The 19,568-nt window shown below is 44.1% G+C and overlaps 1 protein-coding gene across 1 annotated transcript in view; it reads left to right on the top strand.

Moving 5' to 3' along the window:
- Nucleotides 1-7,621, top strand: part of prdm5 (PR domain containing 5) — a 33,624-nt gene extending 26,003 nt beyond the window's left edge. Inside the window, exons 14-16 of the mRNA XM_084355110.1 lie at nt 361-446; nt 4,264-4,368; nt 6,994-7,621. Coding sequence (XP_084211236.1) covers nt 361-446; nt 4,264-4,368; nt 6,994-7,158 — 356 coding nt within the window. The 3' untranslated portion in view covers nt 7,159-7,621. The remainder of the gene's footprint in view (nt 1-360; nt 447-4,263; nt 4,369-6,993) is intronic.
- Nucleotides 7,622-19,568: the final 11,947 nt, after the last annotated feature.

The raw sequence follows: 19,568 nt of genomic DNA, 5'->3' as shown, positions 1-19,568 counted from the left end.
TCGTAACAAAAGGCTCAACGTCAACTGAAGAATACATTATTCGATAATAACATGTTGTGAATTTTGGAAATCGATTCAGAAAATGAGTTTTTTAAATAGGTTTGACTTTTGAACGTTCTGGAAATGTTTGCATCACACAAGTCGAAATCAGTCCTCTGCAGCCAACACTGGAATTTAATTCTACAAATAGTCGTGTCATGGGTCGTGTTCAAGAATATATCAGCAAATGTGAAATATGTATATGACTGTGCATGTCTTCCTGTTTGGCAGAGTTTGGGATTTAACCTGTATGGTTCAGTATCAGCTTCATATGTGAATGACGTTGTCTGATGCACACTCATGCTTTTTTTTGTTCTCTAGGTGAGCGTCCATACCAGTGTCCCTACTGTGACAAGGCATTCAGCAAGAACGACGGCCTGAAGATGCACATCCGCACACACACACGAGTAAGTGTCCCCTCCTTTGAAAGGACTTGTCAAACTCGTCTGTGTATAAACTGGTTTTTGTTGTCCACTGCTACAATCATAAATGTGTTAGTTGAACTTGATTGGATACATATTGATGGTTCGGATGGCTCTAGTGCCAAACAACGAGTGTGAGAAGAAACAGAAAGAGAGAAAGGGATGCTCACCCAGTGTCAGGTGTCCTGTCCCACCGACTTTATCATCCAATCTGTAGCACGACGCTTCAGGTTCTCTGTTTAACCTTTGTCTGAACCGCAGAGTGCTCATAAAGAACTTCTCCCACATCTCGCCTGGTGAGAAAAGTCCCGTCTCCTCTGTGTCTAACATACGTGACACTCCCTACCCATTTAATCGTGAGGTAATTTGCAGGTTGTTTCATAAATCATGCAGTAATGTCCACAGACAAAAAAAGGTGTGGCTTGGTACTGCAGCAAACTGAAGACGCAGACATGGGAAACATTGTTTTGATGGTCTGAACATGTAAATGTTAAGTGAGCCAAAGGTGGGTTTCTCACTGCACGTCATGAGGTCATTTCCTGGGTTGGGACAGCGCTCGTGTCCTTGCGTCACGTCTCGACACGTTGAAGTTCTTTCCATGAGCTCTTTGTGAGCATCTGGCTGCTGTGCTGGTGCCACTTTTGATAAATGAGACTTAATATGTGTTTCATCATAGATCGCCATCGTCAGTTTACACAGCTATGACTGTGACAGTTGTAGCCTGTCAGCACAGTTAATTTCAAAGATTTGTCCTCGTGTAATGCAGTCCAGAGCACAGCGCTCTGCCGGTACAGCGTGTTGATAATGGAGGTATCCTGCCCAGGTCGACGTCTCTCAGTAGAAACAGGCAGGTATAATTTTCTAGTGATGTGAGCGACTGATTAAACTGACTGATGTTTGGTTACTAACGTTCCCAGATCTGCCTTTGCTCACAGTGCTCTGAAATATGGGCTGAACAGTTACAAATAGCAGAGCCGGATGAAGTCACTGTCGAGCAAAACAAATGTCATTTGGCAGAGAGAGCTGCAGCTCACTGTTAATGTACAGACGAGCTGAGATGGATGTTTGTGTGTTTGTACCACAAACCACATCAGCGGCACGCTAAAAAGAAACACATTTGATGGCGATATGAACTGCTGACATTCTGGATATTAAGAGATTTTTTTATAATATTGTTTTGATGTCTGATGTAAATGGATGTGGCTGCGTGTTGTGCGATTGCAAACACACTTTTTATGTGAAAGGTTCCATGTTGTGTTCGCTGGCATGAAGGAAGGCTGTTTCATTTTTTAATTGGGGCAATTAAAAAACCCAGAAAGGGTATCAAGGTTAAACTTTTCTTTCCATGAGGAAATTAAAGTGGAATATAAGTGGTAGTGCTGTAACTTAAAAAAAAAAACAAAAGCAATAAAAACCCCATCGAAGGAACTAACATGCACTCTGATTTTTTTTAATAAAGGGACGTACTGAATCAACTTTTCCTCTCCTGATGCTGGGCCTGCAACTGACGATTATTTTCCTCATCGATTATTCTGCAGATTATTTTCACACTTTATTGATAAATTGTTTTGTCTATAAAATATCAAAAATTGCAGCAGTTCTCTCACACACACACACACACACACACACACACACACACACACACACACACACACACACACACACACACACCTTTCAAAATAATCTCTTGACCAAAAGAAATGCCGAAACCTTCTGTGTTAGCTTGTTAGCAAACAAAAATGCATTTTTATTGTGAAGGGAGGCAGCTTACTATTAGCTGTGATTTATGTTTCCGCATTAACTCTGCAAAGCAAATGAACAGACACAGAAAACTGTGTTTAATGCGGATCCGTCACGTCTTTTTGACCTCAGTTAATGAGGTCGCAATCAATGCTGATACGATCCAGTGGATCAAATCTGTGCACGATTAATTTGTTGGAATATTTCAAATGCAACCCATTTGTCTCTGTGGCCTCCGTCTGCTGGCGAGCTGACAGGTGACTCAGATTTGTGGCAGTCGTAACCAGCCTTAGTTTTATGCACCATTTTTCCAGCGATGGTTTTGCGTCGCCAGTGTTTCCATTTATTTATTCTCGGATGATCTGGTGTCGTGATTTTTCAGCCACCATAGCTTTCTGGTTCTATTATGAGCCCAAGTGGATTGTAGGAACGTTACCACATTCTGACATTAGCTAAGATTTCCAAACAGAAGGTCCCAGCCGTCGTTAGCGGTGAGTTGGTAGCTCTTTGCATGATTCACACTGTATGTTTCAGACCGTGTTGACATGAGTCGTTTGTTGATTCCTAGCTGCACCCTGACTTCCTGTCGGCGTGCTGCTTTACAAAATACCAACATATTGAACATGACACATGAGACGAGAGGCTCTTTTGGAGTAAATAAACCGAGCTTCATCTCTGCACTCGAGAGTGGTCAGACTCAGAGGAAAGATCGGGGTCAAAGGTCAGTGGGTGAACAGCTGCTGGAGAATGAAGGTCACCAGGTACAGATGTTCGATGTTACCGGGGTCACAGCGATGCATTCTGGGTACACCGCATCACCTAAGTCCATCCATGTGTTTCCTGACCTCTGAGCCTTGACCTCTCATAGATTTTTTTTTTCCTTTGTCATACAAGAATATGCCTTACGGAAAAAGACGTGATCCTCGTTAAAGCCAAAGATTTAAGTGGAAATTTGCATTACACACATCGTCACAGTCACAGAGGGTTTCTCACACACACACACACACACACACACACACACACACACACACACACGCTGCTTTATTTCCATTCTCATTGAGCCACATGCACACAAACAGTTGCATACTTAAACACGCGCACAACATGCAGTGAACCTGATCTTTACCTCCTTTTGTATCCTGTGTCAGTGGGCACTCCTTGCCCCGCCCACATGATAGCGCCTTTCCCAGGACCCTTACTTCCTGCATTCACCCTGTTCCCATGACAACTAAGCTTTAAATGGGTAGAGCCTTTTGCTATCAGGCCGTCTTGTCAAAAGCAGCTTCCCAAAGAGTGACACTGGGAACGGGGCTGCCACTATCTCCACCCTTCTCACTTCTCCTTGAGTCTTTTAGGTGTCACCGCTGTTTCCCCTCAGACTGTACGACACGCCTTCTCTTCAAGGCTGTCCACCCTGCTGTACATGCACACACACACACTTGGAGTTTTTTTTTTTGCACAAACACACCCACAGTGAGATAGCTGCTTTGACTGACACTGAGACAGGCCTCCAAAAGGCACAGAGGAAATGTTCTTTGGTAAACTGATGAGGTGTGGAGACGGAGGAGTGATACTCTACAGCCCCACAGTGCCAGGGCACTGATACATGTTCAAAGGGATTTTCTGTGCCATGTTTTCCTTTCTCTTTTGAGGGATCCATGTGTTTTTGATGGCCCCTACGCCGGTCATTTCCTCCCTTACTGCAGGGGCTGTACAATCTTTCATTTCATATCTTCATAAACTCACAGGGAGAACGCACAGGGGTGTGAGGAGAGAGGGTATCAGGGTGTGAACGTGTGTGTGTGTGTGTGTGTGTGTTACTGGGATATTTCCACATCTTCTTGTGTTTTCCACTCTGCTGTGTCTGTTTGTCTTTCTGTGTGTGTGTGTGTGCGTGCGTGCCCATGTGTGTGTCATTACGCTCGTGTACACCATAATGGACACGAATCCCTCTCCAGGTTTTGGCCATATGTGTCCAAACTGGGGAAGATTTGTTTTATGTATTGTTCTGCCCTCTTTAATTTCAGTGTGTGTGTGTGTGTGTGTGTGTGTGTTGTTGCAGGAGAAGCCGTATAAGTGCAGCGAGTGCAACAAGGCCTTCAGCCAGAAAAGAGGACTGGACGAGCACATGAGGACCCACACAGGAGAGAAACCTTTCCAATGTGACGTGAGTGTCCCCTCTACCTTCTGAACCAGCCGCTGCCGTCTGCTGATGTGTTTGTCTGCGTGTGATGGAACAAGGCCAGATGTGGGGAAGAGTTGGGGGGATGGCGGGGGCCTCAGTAAGAGGCAGATAGCGATCTTGCTTCTCTGGAGGGGCCGAGTGGGCTGATCTCACGTAAACACATTGAGAGGATCAGAGGGAGAAATTACCCTCTGCTTATAATACCGTAGGAATAATAATTATCCTCAGAGATTGGGGAGGGAACACGCTACAGAAGATGTTGTCCGTGTTAGGAAGAAAACTTTTTGGATGCTCTGTTTTATTTCTGAAAGTTGGAAACATATAATGATTTACTCTTTACAGAAAGTATAGCCCTCTCAAGCTGCTTCTTCCTCAAACTATAACTCTGTCAAATCTGATCAAACAAACATGATACACATATTTTTATATCATGAATCAAAGTCCATAAATCAGCTTTGAGATCATAGAAAAAAGACAAATGTTATAAAACAGAATTGGCCTGAAAATTATCACATTTTTAAGTTTTCTTCAGTCTGAAAGCATCTTTTAATCAAAACAATGAAAACATACGACAGCTTGATGACTTTGTAAAGTAGCAAGGGATCATGGGAGTTGTGGTCTTCATTGTCAAACAGCCACCATTGCCGATGAAGATCTATCTATGTGACCCACGCAGAAAAGTTATAAATCACTGTGGACTATCACTTAGTCGCGTTTGCCAGCTCCCTTCCTCACTCTCTATCGTATCATCTGATGTTTTTCCACAAGTTTCAGTGACTTGTGACTAAATGAAAAGCACCGTTACCTTGGGCAAAATTACAGAACATTTAAGATAACATAAGTACACAACTTAGCAAACTATATAACAAAGGTCTCTACATTTTAATGCAGAAATGTTACATATTATATCTTTAACTTCTTTTATGATGCCCTGTGTTGAAAACTCGTGGACAATTTCAAAATGGGGGATGTGCAGTTGATGTTGTCATAGGGGGGTCCACAGCCTCAGACAAAACTCGTAAGATCCAAATATCTCTTAATTCTTTGATGAACATCCAAAATCAATCTTGCCTCTAATCCATCACCCAACTCTGGATTCTCAGATTCTCTTTTGAGCTTTAACACCCTAATAAGCCTCGATCCGTGGCATCGCCTTCACTTCTAAACCCAGAAAATTTACCGCGGCGTAGACGCTATAGCTGTTGTTGAAGAACCGCAGACTCGGTATCCTATTCATCGTCAGCGGAGCATCACCAGAAAGTGTCTCCCACCGACATCCAACATTCATCTGGATTTCTTTTTCCCAGCTGTGGAAGAGCGATTCTCATGTAAATAATTCTATACATAACTATTAAGGATAATAGAAATAACATGTGGATTTTATTTCGGGGTGGATTTTCGAGGCAGACAAAAGGATCGCTCGGTTCCAGGAACATTTTCCAGACAAGCTGGAGGGGCTCTGTAAGCAGCGTCTGTCATAACAGCATTAAAAATGTTGTAGAAGCATCCAGTAACATCTGGGTTACGATGAGACGAGGAGGCCCCTCTCTCATCAACTCCCGTCACCGCTTCACTTTATAAAATTCCTAATGTTATACTGACACTGGATCAGATTGGATATTTAACTCCACTTGGACAGTAAAGCTAGAACATGATCAATACGCTGCCTGACGAACTAATGATAGACTGTGTGATTATGAACATGTAATCACACAATAGCTGGAAAACAGAAATGCTTTGACTGAATACATATTAAAATGACAGGAATCTCCTGACCCAAAATGAATTTTATCATATCTCTCCGCTTTTTTTTTTTTTGCCATTTAGCCACAGATGTAAACTGTCTGTGAGATTTTCTGAATGTAATTCATCGCTCTGAAGTTCTTCACAGATGGATTGAGGAGGACACATGCTGTGATTCTCGAAGCAGTATGTTAAACTGCAGCTGAACGCCAGCCAGTGGCGGATTATCATGATTGATAGAGGACGATGGAGTCATTTGTACAGTGTAAAATGGCTCATTTATGATGGATGTTAAGTTGCATGCATTCCCTCTCGCTACTGGTGGGAAAAAAAAGGATTTCTGTCGCCAATGTCCGCCGCGTGTGATTTGCAAATCACTCTCTGTGTCTCCGGCTGCGTCTGTGTAGAGACTGAACTCTACAGAGAAGAGACAATAATTTAAAGGAGACCTATCGTGCTTCTTGTGCATGTGAAATATCTTGAAAGTTAAAAAGGTCAAAGTCCGCACCGACAGGAGCTCCTCTTTCCCACAGAAAACACTGCTCCTGAAACGCCTCGCCAGTAGTCCCGCCTTAATTTTGTGACTTTGTGACATCACGCCACGTCACAGAGTCACATATTTGTATAGTGTATGCCTAGCGGCTATTTTGGCATGTAAGAATTAATTTAGCACAGCTGCTCTGCTGTTGTTAGCTCAGGCGTGTGTGAGCTGACCAATCAGAGGAGACGGGGTGTTCAGGAGGGGGGGCCTTAAAGAGACGGGAGCTAAAACAGAGCGTCTTCGATTTCATGACAGAATAAACCGAATAAACAAACTGACCTTAAAGGACGACCTTAAGTTTCTTTTCTCTGTGTGTGTCCTAGGTGTGTGACCTGTCATTCAGCTTGAAGAAGATGCTCAGCAGGCACAAGCTCACGCACAACCCGAACCGGCCCATGGCAGAGTGCCAGCTGTGCCATAAGAAGTTCACCAGGAACGACTACCTCAAAGTACATATGGAGAATGTCCACGGGGAGACGGAGAGCTAGAGCCAATTATGGAACCACTGGCTACATGAAAACGATATCTGATTCCTCAGATAAAGTTCGGCCTCATGCTTCATGCAAGCAGCATGGCCTTTACATACTGTACTGTATACACAGATGGATAGATAGCAGGAATGTTGTTATTAAAGATACATACGTGTAGGATATGGGGAACATTTGGCCGAGTGTTTTGAACACAGGATGTACATTTGTATCTTTTCTGTCATACTGTTTAGATATTGTTCTGGATATCTGAACATACAAAATCCTTCCAGAGCCGCCATGTTTGATATTTCAGTTCTAGTTTCTTGGACTTCTAACCAGTGTTACTGTTCATACTGTTACAGCCTGACCTCTGACCAACTGTCTGAACACCTTACTGTACATCTCTGACCAGTCGCCATGACTAAGAGAACACTTGTGACCAAATACCTGTTGGTGCACTTTTTTAAAGGGTAACTCCACCATTTTTCCACGTTATAGTCTTGGGAAGCAATACTGCATATGTGAAAAAAGTAGTATCAAGCCTTTTGTGGCTGCAGAGGAAACTGCATGTAATCTAATAATTTCCTCCAGTGATGTCACTTTGTGGCTAAGTTGCATTGTGGGTAATGTAGGCAAAGAGTTTTGAAAATCAGTCCACTGGTCTGGCATTGCACTGCTACAACACTGTTGGACTCATAGAGAATTTAAAAACATATGACTGAAATCGATACAGCAGAACCAGATATCACCTTTTTTCACACATTCTCGTGGTGCCTACGTTACCCACAATGCAGCTTAGCCACTGAGTGACATCCCTGGAAGAAATTAAATGTAGTTTCCTCTGGAGCCACAAAGACTTTATAGGACTTTTTCCACATGTACAGTCGTACCTGTAAACACACTTTGATGTGTAAAATTGGCGGAGTCACCCTTTAAGTCTTACCTGCACGTTTTTCTACTTGTTTACACCTTTCTCTTACACTTTGCACCTGCTCTTTGATGTCTTAATATTTAGACTCTGTCCGGCCTCAGAGCTGACGTCAAAAACCATGTTGCTTTATTTATTTTTTTCAAAATAAAACGTATTGAAACAGGATGGGTCGGACAGGAGACGGAGAAGCGGAGCTCTGAAAAACAGAAATCCGACCAGCAACAAAATGTGAAACAGCTCGCAAGTGGAGGTTTTTATTTACATGATAGCCAGAGAGTATAAACAAACTGTCGTCGGTCTTTCATGCACCTTCTTCTGATGTACTCGGGCCCGCATTTTTAAGAAAAAAGTTATAAACGGCCCCGAGAGAACTGGCTGGTTGGATCGACGTCGTACAAGACCTCCACTTCATATTTTCTCCTAATTTGAAGATCCTGTTAAACCAGTTTTCTGTTTCTAGGTATAAACTTTAAAACTGTTGGATTGTCATTATTAACTGAAGATGAATGAGCTCCTTCCTTTCCCACGGCCTCTTGGTGCTTCAAGTGTTACTGTTTCTGCGTCCCAAACTGTATTGGGGACAACCAGAAAATCCAAAGTACTGTGTGTGCCTTCACTCCTCGTAATGAATGATTTTCATATGAACGGCCCAGGGTTATTGTGCCTTACAGTATGTTTACGTTGTTCTTTATTAATCATTGTTCAATACAGTATTTGTAGAAGTGCGCTTCTGTCCTGTTTCATTTTCACACTCATTCGCTTCCTCGTTCACCTCGATGAACGCACGTTTCCCTGCTGTTCGCTCTGCATCTGTAGACTGTGAATTGTCACTTCACACGTTTGTATTTTGAAATGTATAAAACCTCATCACCTACTAAACATCCATTTCCTCCGCTCCATCTAATTATGTGTTTGTGAACTGTTGACGTTAGGAGGGGGGGTAGACGGTGGTACGAGGAAACACTTTGAGAGTTGATTAAAAGTGTTCGGTTCTCGTTGTTAATCTAACCCCTATTCTTGGGTTGGCAGTCTGCTGGGAGCGAAGGCTAATTAAGGCTCTTTTTCTTCCCCCCCATGCTTTCTGAGGCCACAGTCACCGCTCGCCTGATCTGTAAAGCCACACACCAAAGAGCGCCTCTGATGGTTTCTCTTTGTGGATGCGGGGACTCTTTCTCACGTCCGTCCCCTGCAGAGGCTCTCTGGTATCTCAGGATTGAGCTGCGAGTCCTTCTCATCATCCTCCGGGTGGCTGTTCAAACTCAATAAATCTTGCCGTGTGTGGTTTTGGCTTAAAAACACATAACTGTTACAGTATGTCTATCTTCACGTCTTTGAGTGTGCGCTGTTTATTTAACAATTAACTAATTACTGGTGTTCACGTTGGACTGCAGCTTGGCCCACAGGAGGGAAATCAGAATGTGTAGGATGTGTCAGGGCACCTATCTGCCTCTGTCAGGCTTCCTGAGGAGCGTGGTTAACCTGCCCTCCCCCTGGAGTTCGGTTCACCGCCTGGCCATGCAGGGCGTAGCTCGAGGTAGCCCGGGCCACGTCGAGGACCACGCTGCCCGCCGAGCTCGCGCTGCCCTCCGCCTGCTTGTTAGTGGTGAGGCCTCCAGGGCCATACTGACGCACTCTCAGATACGCTGGCATTTATGCTGCATCTTGTAAACAGTCGTAGTAGAAGGTGGAGGATTATTGTCTGCCGAGTGTTTTGTCTGGCTGACGGGTCAGGCTGGGTGTTGAGATCTCCCTGCTTCTGATTATCTCGATGCCTCCCGTCTGTCAACGTCCGTGTTTCTGCTTTTCCATTTTCGTCCTACAACCTTTGATTTTTCTCGTGGGATTTTCCCAGTGACCCACTGATCTTGTCCTCCACTTCACTCAAAACTTTTCTTTTTTTTTTCCTCCCGTGCATCCCTGCCTGCATGTGTCTCTCCCTTCCTGCTGGGTGTATCATGCAAGAGCTCCCAGTCAATGTGTTTCTAATTACATGTTTTTACTGGAAGCCCCAGTTTCCTGTGTTGCCTCCCCATTTGTGAGTGCGGCCAGACTGGGCCCCGACCAGCGTCCACAGAGCCGAACGCCAGCCCCGCCCACTGCGCAGGAGTATCATTACCACGCCGGCCCGGGTTTATGGCCAACCGCTGTCACGTTAGGAATGACACGGACACGCTTGTCTGACCTCTGTGTTTTGGCCAGCGTTGCCACAGCAACAGGTAGCCGTCCCCTCCACCTCCCCTGACCGGAGTAAAGTGTGTGTGCCCGGCGGAGAGTGCCATGCCGAGGAATTTTAATACGAGTGGGCAGGGTGTGTTTGGGTATTCTGGGTCGGCCTTTCAGCAGTGATGGATGTTCCTTTACAGCCACATTTCCATGGAAACAGACTGCGGCACTTGGGCACCTAAAGAGCCTTGACACTGAAAACCAGCCAGAGGTCAAATGCTTGACACAAGGCCACAGGGCTCGAGTCAGAAAACTGGCCTGTCTGAGGAAAACACACACACACACACACACACATGCCATTCTCACGATATTTCTGTCCTGCTCGCTGATTCACAAGGTGGTTCTAATTTAATCTTCGGACTCGACCGTGGGCAGGAGAGCGGTGCATCAGGTCGGGTCGACAGGGATTATTTCATTAGGAGGAAATTGGGAGAGGATACCACCGCAAAGGCCCAACAGTCATCTTTATTCGCATCAAATCTCACACAGAGATGCCAAACAACCTGATCCGCCGGCGTGTTTTCATCAGGATCCGTGCATTATTCCCTGAGAAAGGTCCCTATCTCCAAAAAGGAAATGTTAAACTCACGTCTTTTGGACTGTCGTAGAAAATCCGACCCGACTCCTTCACAAAGAAATCCACAGTCCAGCAGCATTAAACAACTTAAACAATCATCATCGTCCACAGGCTTGTATAGACAACCGAGAGAGACGGGGAAGGTCTCACTTATCACGTCACGTTACAATCCGCTCACATACGGCCAATATAAAAAATGATTAGTATGTTAATTGCTACAAATTGTTACACAGAGCCTCTTTAAAGAAAGTGGGAAACAATTCCTGGATCCGTCTCCGGCACCAGAAGTTAACGGAGTATTATTCTGGCCATCCTCCGTCCAGGTTTCGTGGAAATCTGTTCTGTAGTTTTTGTGTAATACTCCTGTGACTTGACATTAGTCATGCATGAAAACATAAAGCTGGTATAATCGCTAAAATGAGAGAGTGGTGGACTTATTTTCACAAGGTGATCAGAAACAGGACTCCAAATTTAATGCTAATGTCGCCACATGTCTGGTAGATGTCTACACAGCCGACTGTTTGCTAACAAATTTTCAAAAATCAACTTCAGAAGTTGTCAATATATGTCAACGTCGTGTTGACAGCTTCTTTCCGCTGCCTGCAATCTGGTTTGAATAACAATAGCATGCCTCAAACCAAAAGTTGTTTCGCTTCTAGCCAAAAAAAAAAAAAAAAAAAAAAATTGGAAGTACATCTTGCCATTTTACATCAAATTTCGTTTCCCTTGTGGAAAGACCCTTCAGAATCAAAATAGACGTATATTGATGGGGAAACAGCGTGCCCCGATTGTTTATGTTTAAAGTGCTTGCAGGAAATGGAGCCACATTTGAAGCACTGGAGCACAATGGTCCCTTGGACACGGACTCGTGAGAAAGACGAGAACACGACGCTATACAGAGGCTAGAAAAGCTGGGCCAGGAAGCGCTCCAGAAGAATGATGGAGGATTGTCTCCTTTTCCCAGTTTTGTCCTCTTTGGGGAGGTTAAACCCTGTAAGAATGGCTCAGCTGATGCCAAGTATAGCTGCTAATTCCAATAAACAAGACTTTTTTTTTTTTTTTTTAACGGTGAAGAAATACAGGAGATGAAAGGCCCCTGGAGTGGAGGGTATTTCTGAGAGGCTGGAGGGTTAAAGACGTCAGTCAGTGTGCCGGTCCGCCTCTGGAGCGTTGGTGTTGGTCAGTTCTGTCAGCACGTTGTTGCTGTGTGCCGTCACTCCTCAGCCTCATTAGGAACTACAGCGCTGTCCTCACTTCACTCGACGTCTCGTGTCTCTTTTTGCGAGCAGATACGAGTCAGACAATGTGGGATCCTAGAAAAATGCGCCACAACAGCAGCTTGTAAAAGAAACAATGCGATGTTGTGCTCAAGTTCATCCCTCGAAACGGAAATTCAACTCGGCAGAAAACATCAACAACACTTTTAACCTTTGCAATGAGACCCACAACAGGGGAAATATCTATGATGAGCTGCCAGGAAACCAAATTCAACCCATCCTTTTTTATTAGTCCGAATATGTTTGCAGATGCTGCGTTCGAGGCTGCCTCTCCTGCAACCAGACTTTCTGGTTCGTTCCTCCTTCTGCTGCTCAGGGATTTATTGTTAGGTGATTAGTGATGACAGAGAAGACTCAACCGGTCTAGCCAAAACATTTGTGCGAGTGTGATGACAGACACGCCATAATTCCTCCTCTTTTCTCTCTTTGGGTGAGTGTTGCTCATCCTCCCCCCTCCCTGTGCTGTTATTGTGTCAGCCCCCATAATCTTGGTGTTGTGGGAGAGCTGCGTTAACGCACACGGCCCAACACAAATAACACCAAAACTCCTGCTGGGGCTGCCGGTGGAGCCAGGGGTAACGACTGCAAACGTTTCCCGGCGAGGACGTACACAGAGACGACACCAAGAGGAGGATTTATTCTGCATCGAGCAAAATTAAATAATTAAAACCGTCCTTAGAAGTAAATACGAAACATCGCTGCGTTTGGATGAAGGCTGATTTCAATATGTGCATAATATCTCAATTTTTTCACTAAATTGATATATTTGGAACAGCAGTGAGCAATCTGTGGAATTAAATTTAACTAGTGACATAACATTGGCCTTATTGTCCCCACTCATGCTACATTTCTGTTTCGAATTTTGTCCCATGTTTGAAATCGAGTCCTGTGTGAGTTTGGAGAAACCAAATACCACAGCCAGGGTCTGTTTCCTGTCAGAGAAGCAGGAGAAGCAACGCTGAGATACACACCTTTCATGTGCTGATTTAGGTTTCGGTCCAACGAACAGTCCAACACACACACACACACACAAACACACAGTGAGACACACACGTATGTGCGCAGCTGAACATGCACAGGGGCGCTAACTTCATGGAGAAAGGCCTCCAGTGTCTGTGGCCCTTCTGAAAAGTGTGAGGTGCGACCGGGTTTTCTGTCTGGGCCCTGTGAATTAGCCACGCTGAACCTGTTAACCCAGACCACACACACGCACAGGCAGACACACACACATATGTACGTGCACTGAATGATAATTCCTCTGCCATACAGGGACATCATGCGAGGGGAGTGACTGTTGTCAGAGCGAACAGCTGCTCGGGCCAAAACACATCTATCTTCCACAGGAAGTTATTGGTCAAACAAATGTAATGAATCTGTTGTTCTTGTCTTGTTGACCGTGACCATATCTGTCTCCTCCTCTCACACACACACACACAGACACACACGATGTACATACACTGGGAAACAAGCGCACATGTTTGCGTGTTCACTTTCCCCACACAGACACAGTAGAGTTGAAAGAGAATCGAGGTCATGGACCTTTTGAATAAAAGGAGGCTGGTTCACTCCCCACCCACCACTGTGGTTTAGTGGTTAAATTAAATGAAAATCCAAGAGCGTCACACAAATGAAATGTTCATGTGTTACTTGAAAAATGTAACTCTTTGTGTATCTGACATTAGAAAAGTGTAGAGAAGAGAGAAAAGGATCCGACTTAACTCTGACTTCAAATGTTTTTTTTCAAGATTAGCTTGATGAGTTTGTTAATGTTGTGATGTTTCTGTTTTATCCTGAGCAGAGTTAAAAATACTGAAATATGTTTTATTTTCTATGTTATTATATGAGCCTAGCAACCTGTCTCACATTAGGGCTAACTCAAATGTTAGCTTCTCCAGCAGGAGGTTTGTTTTTGTTGGGTTTTTTTTCTGGTGATTTAGCAGGTTTACCATAGCATTTCCTTCAAACCTAACAAGACACGCTAAGATACAGAACATTTAGCTAGCTAGCTATAATACGGACACTGAAAAGACACTGTATGAGCCTCACAACGTGTCAAATGGTTTAGCACTAACATAAATGTTAGCTTCTCCTTCTACACAGATAGTAGCCAAATGTCAACCATGTTGTTGTTTATTCTGGTGATTTAGCATAGTAGCTCATTTCTTTCACACCTAGAAAGACACACAAGACAGAATATTAAGCAAAATAACATTTTCATTTCTATATTTTATGTTTGTTTTATTCCAGAGGATATATATTACAATTGTTATGCATAGTTTAGGGGCTAGCATAAATGTTAGTTAAAGTTTCTCAAGCAGGCTAATATCACATGTACTTGTCATTTTTTCCAGTTATGTAGCGTAATATTTCTTGCACACCTTACAAGATAAACTACACGACAGAATACTCACCTAGCGAGAGCTGAAGCTAAAAAAGCCGCTAATCGTAGCACAGCTAATGCTCAGTCGTTTGGTCCTCACACTCTGCAGGTGTAGGCTGCTACACCCACACAGGAGGCACGAGGAGAGCCCGGTCTGTCATGCTACACTTCTTCCAAGAGGAGAAGAAAGATGGCACACATGTACGACATCAGACGATGCTCTGCCTTGCTGCCTCTGGGCTGTCATCAGAAGCAAATGATTTATAGGGGCCCTTGTTCATGTTCACTTGTTGGAGAGCTGATAAAATAAGGAAGTGCAGATACCTGTTCCCCAGAGCGGTGTTCTGTAAGACATCAGCCTTGATCCCATAACTCCAGGAGCCCGGCCCTGTCAGGCTGAAGAATGAGTGAGTCTGACCTGGGTTATGGAGCAGTCAGGGCCTTCAGATTCTCATAAATTACACCCTTGTTATAAATAAAATCCTGTCCGCAGAGGGAATCAGGGGGAAGAAGTGGTGAGATCCAGCTGCTATTCACTACGATGAAAATCAAGGCAGGGTACGCTCCAGAAAATAATGCTTTTGTTTCAGATACAGTACGGTCGTGTTGACTTTTCAAAACAAAAAGAGGGGGGGAAAAAAAGCAGCTTTTCTTTGTTTAAAATGAAAATAACCACATTGTGAATGCAGAAAGACCTCATTCTCAAGTTTCAGCCTGTGTCGGGTCTGAGACAGTTTACCTCCATGTCCTTCAATGAGTCTTTGATGCACTATCCCTCAGTCTTTGTGCCTCAGTAGCAGACAATGATGTTTGTGTAGGACTTTCCGCTTGTTTCTCCTGGCGAATGTGGGCAACCCGTATATTTAACCTCTGCTCCAAACCTTTACAGTCGTCGCTCTCACATCTCCCTTTTTCTTCATGGTTTAAACTGATAGCATCTCAAGGTTATCCATGCACACCAGAGCTGCAGACCGCTCACGCTACGACGCGCTATTGTGCTATAAGTAATTTCAAACCTTCTGTTCATCGCAGTAAATGAGCGAGGCCACTCTTAAGCTCCATTAAGCAGAGAGGCAGTTATGTACCGCACTTATTTTTCCTTTCCTCAGCTGTGGACGTACTGTAGCCGGCCACAGGTGCAGGCTGAGCTCAGAGACCTCAGGGCAGTGGACCACCAAACACCGCGGTCTCTGTGGGGAAAAGTAATGAACCTTCCCCCTGGTCTGACTTCAGATCACCTCTGGGACGTTGATATGGACCATTTGAATGAGATTTGTGTGCTCGGTGTAGTCCTGTGTGCAGAGTTGTTGTCCAAAGGATGAAGCAATTTTCAGAAACGGTTTTAATTCCACAAATAGCAGCATTACACTGTTGGATGGAAGCGTTTTTAGGTTGACGTCAACAGGTTTTGCTCTTTCGGGATGAGCATGTCATTAAATATCTGTAGAAAGAAATCTACAGCCAGTATTCAGCTAGCTTAGCTTAGCACAAAGAGTGGAAACAGCCACGTTATTGTTTATTTCCTACAAAAAACAGAAATGTAACGGTAAACACAACTAATTGCTGTTTTATTGGGCTTCGTGTGTGAGAGTATTTTTCTAGACCTGATTTCAACTTCCCATGAAATGGCTCATGGAGAGCTGTGTAGTTAGGTGTTTCCTGTAAAAACAGGCAGCTCAGGAGGGACGTGTCGAGAATATTAATTGCCGTTTACTGTAGGCTATAGCCAACAGCGCTAAATGTGTGTTACGCCCCTCCACCATGGGGCTAATGGTCCACCGACTCTGGTGAATGGCCAGATAATCTCTGGCTAAGTTAGTCGGACCTTGACGGAACAACGCAACCTCCAAGTCTACCGATCCCAGTTTGATGACGGGATACAGCAACGAGGTGGTTTTCTTGGAGTCAGCAAATAGGACCGCTAGCCTAGCTGCATGGCTAACAGAGCTGGGCGTTAGCTAATGACAGCTACATTTAGCAGCAGTTAGCGGTTACTTTAGAAATAATGCTACCAGTATCTGTCACCAGGAAACTCATTACTGAAGTGCTCATTATTGGGCTGTTAGCAGTAGTTAGCAGTACTTTAGCAACACGTAGCTAAAGCTAACTGTTCATTGTTAAGTCAGAGCAGAGGGAAAGTCAGAAAATATTTTCTCTTGAAGTATGATACAGTTTCACTGAAGTCCGTGATGTTAGCTATTAGCATTTTTTTCCAGTCTTTATGCTAAGCTAAGCTAACTTAGCTAATGTAGCTTGTGTGCAGACTGACGTTAGTTTCCAGGCTTGCTGTAGATGTATATTGACCACACAGACATGAGAGTCGCGTCAATGTTTTTATTTAAATTTTGGCAAGAAAACAAATGTGTATTTCCCAAAATGTCAAACTATTTAGAAATCTTTCACTTCATATCTTACATGTATACAACTGGTTTAACCTTATTTAAAATCTGCTTGAAGAATTTCTTACGAGCAAAGAAAACAATCTTTTATTCGTGATGTGTACTTTTCACGAATGTGCTGCGTGCGGCGACATGTGTTTGAGATTGCTGTTCATTCGACTGATTTCTGAAATGTTTCTCGTCTTCAAAGCTTCCCGAGGTTTCAGTAGCCTCAGCTTTTGGCCTTTACATCTCTGGAAGTCATAAGCAACCTAAATTGTAGTTTATCCATGTGTCACAGAGTTTTCAAAACAAACTGTAATTCTAGATAGCAGCGGTATCGAGCCTGGCTCCGTTTGTCAGGCGGCTTCGCCTTGTTACAGGAACAGGATGCTCAGGAGGGGCCTTGTTTGGAGTTGGCGTTTTTTGCGAGGAGCTGGTGTTTAGAGCTGTGAGCACGCTTTAGCCCAGGTCACCTCTGCAACAGCTTTTGATTCTCGCCCTTTGTTCTCCAATCAGAAACGTGTTTCAGTTTGAGTTTCATTAAAAGCATGTCCTGAAATTGGATCCATCTCTTTGTACGCTCGCCGAACAGGAACAGTGTGCGACCTAACTGGAAGCAGATCATCCTACCCTTCATCAATGGACTGGGCTACATGTGTGTGTGTTTGAGTGCGTGTGTTGTGTGGGTACACCTACGTTGTTGTGTGCAGTGTATGTTACAGTGTGTAACATATCTGTGCTTGTGAAACAATATAGCCCAAAGTGTCACTCTCTCTGCAGACGTCTCATATCACCCGACAGCTACATTTATTCACTGTGTATGACATCATTTACCCTTCAGACGTATTAATGATTATTTCATTTTCTCCTCCTGCCAAGAGAACACCCTCGCCTGTAACAGAGCACAGCAGCACACTTAGCATATATTTTCCACAGGAAACAGTGGCCTGAAGTGGCTCCGTTGCCTCCTGCTGAGCCAACAAGTGTCGAGTGTCCAACAAACACATGTAAAGGAGACCTGCTATGCGTCCTTCTTTTACTTAAGTGTTTTATAAAGGGTCTTCTGCGTGTGAAAGATCTTGAAAGTCAAAAGGGCTGAGGTCCAAACCAACAGGAGCTCCTCTCTCCAACAGAAAAAACTGCTCCTGAAACGTCTTGTCAGTAGTCCCGCCTTTAATTCCGTGACTTTGTGACATCGAACTACGTCACCATGTCACACATTTGTGTAATTTATGCCTCGCAGCTAGTTTGCCACGTAAGAATCGATGTAGCACGGCTGCTCTTGTATTGTAAACGGGGCTGGCTCAGGCATGTTTGAGCTGACCAATCAGTGGAGACTCTTAAAGAGACAGGAGCTAAAACAGAGCGCTTCAGACAGAGGGGGAATACAGAGCTGCAGTGTTGTTTTTAACATTAAAGCATGTAAACCTGTTCTAGTAGGAACCCAAAATAAAATTATAAACCTGAAAATGAGCATAATGTCTCCTTTAACATTTCATGTTTTGTTTACAGATGCTAGTATGCTATCACACAAACCACAAAGCGTCTCATCCCAATTTTAAAATAGGTTTCACTTCTCTGACCTGACGCCACGAGCCCCTCAGAGCAAACAAGGTGTTAAAGACTCCGAAGCAGCAAATTGCTCCCATTTTGATCTCCTTTTATTCTCCACCTATTGAGGAAACCGATCCGGTAACACCGCAGGAAGGAATGTGTCCAGAATGCATTCATTAGCCCAGAGCTGTTGTTGAGGAATCTCAGTCTCCTTTTTCACATCGTTACAGGAGCTTCACAATCAGGCCTCCTGGGAAAGGGAAAGTGAGTAGAGAAATGTCTATGCAGCACATGTAGGGAAGAGCTTCCAGATGTGACATGTCAGCATCAACGACACTCAGCGACGAGGTGGGGATGTATGCAGGGGGAGGGTTTGACTGACTGACAGGCTCTCAGCGTGAATGAGAATATCACTCAAGGAGAGTAGGAGAAAAATAATCATCTCTTCAATGGCGACCTGTGTTTGTATCTCCAGATGCTGCTGGGGAAGGTTATGTTTACACGGCAGTGACTGCACTCAGGTTTGTGTGCGTGTTTCGGTGACAACAAACGCCTTGTAGTCGGTGTGGGAGTGTGAAGAAGACAGACAGAGAAACACACACACGCACAGCGATGCATCCTTAAGACACAGAGGAGCTGCTGTACATGATTTTCAATGTGTATGTAAAATATGGTTTCAACAAAGGAAACGTAGGTAATAATGGTGCAAATCACATGCTTACTGTAAGTAATGCCGAACTAAGACAAAGACGTATGTGATGTATTGTGTTGCAGATATATGTACGAAGGTTAGCATGCTAACCAGCTAGCCCTGGGCCTGAAAACCTCTTTTTTTCCCAGCAGACCAAATCTCCTGTGCTAGCAGTGTGATCCAGCTAGCTGCATGGCTAACAGGCTAACAGTAGCTACATGCATGGATGTTACTCAGGTGAAACGCTGCCCTTTATTTGTTGGAGTATAAATTCATGAGCCGGCCAATTCTTACATATTGCATCTTTAAAGCAACATTATGTAGAAATTGGCCCCCACAGTTTGTGTTAATACAGTTTTTCTAAGTACAAATCCATGTCTGTAACAGTTTGTAGGATGTAATGTAGGTGCTAAC

Source organism: Pagrus pagrus (genome assembly GCF_965226575.1).
Source record: "Pagrus pagrus genome assembly, chromosome: 6".
NCBI lineage: Eukaryota > Metazoa > Chordata > Actinopteri > Spariformes > Sparidae > Pagrus > Pagrus pagrus.
This window is presented reverse-complemented; position numbering and strand designations above follow the sequence as displayed.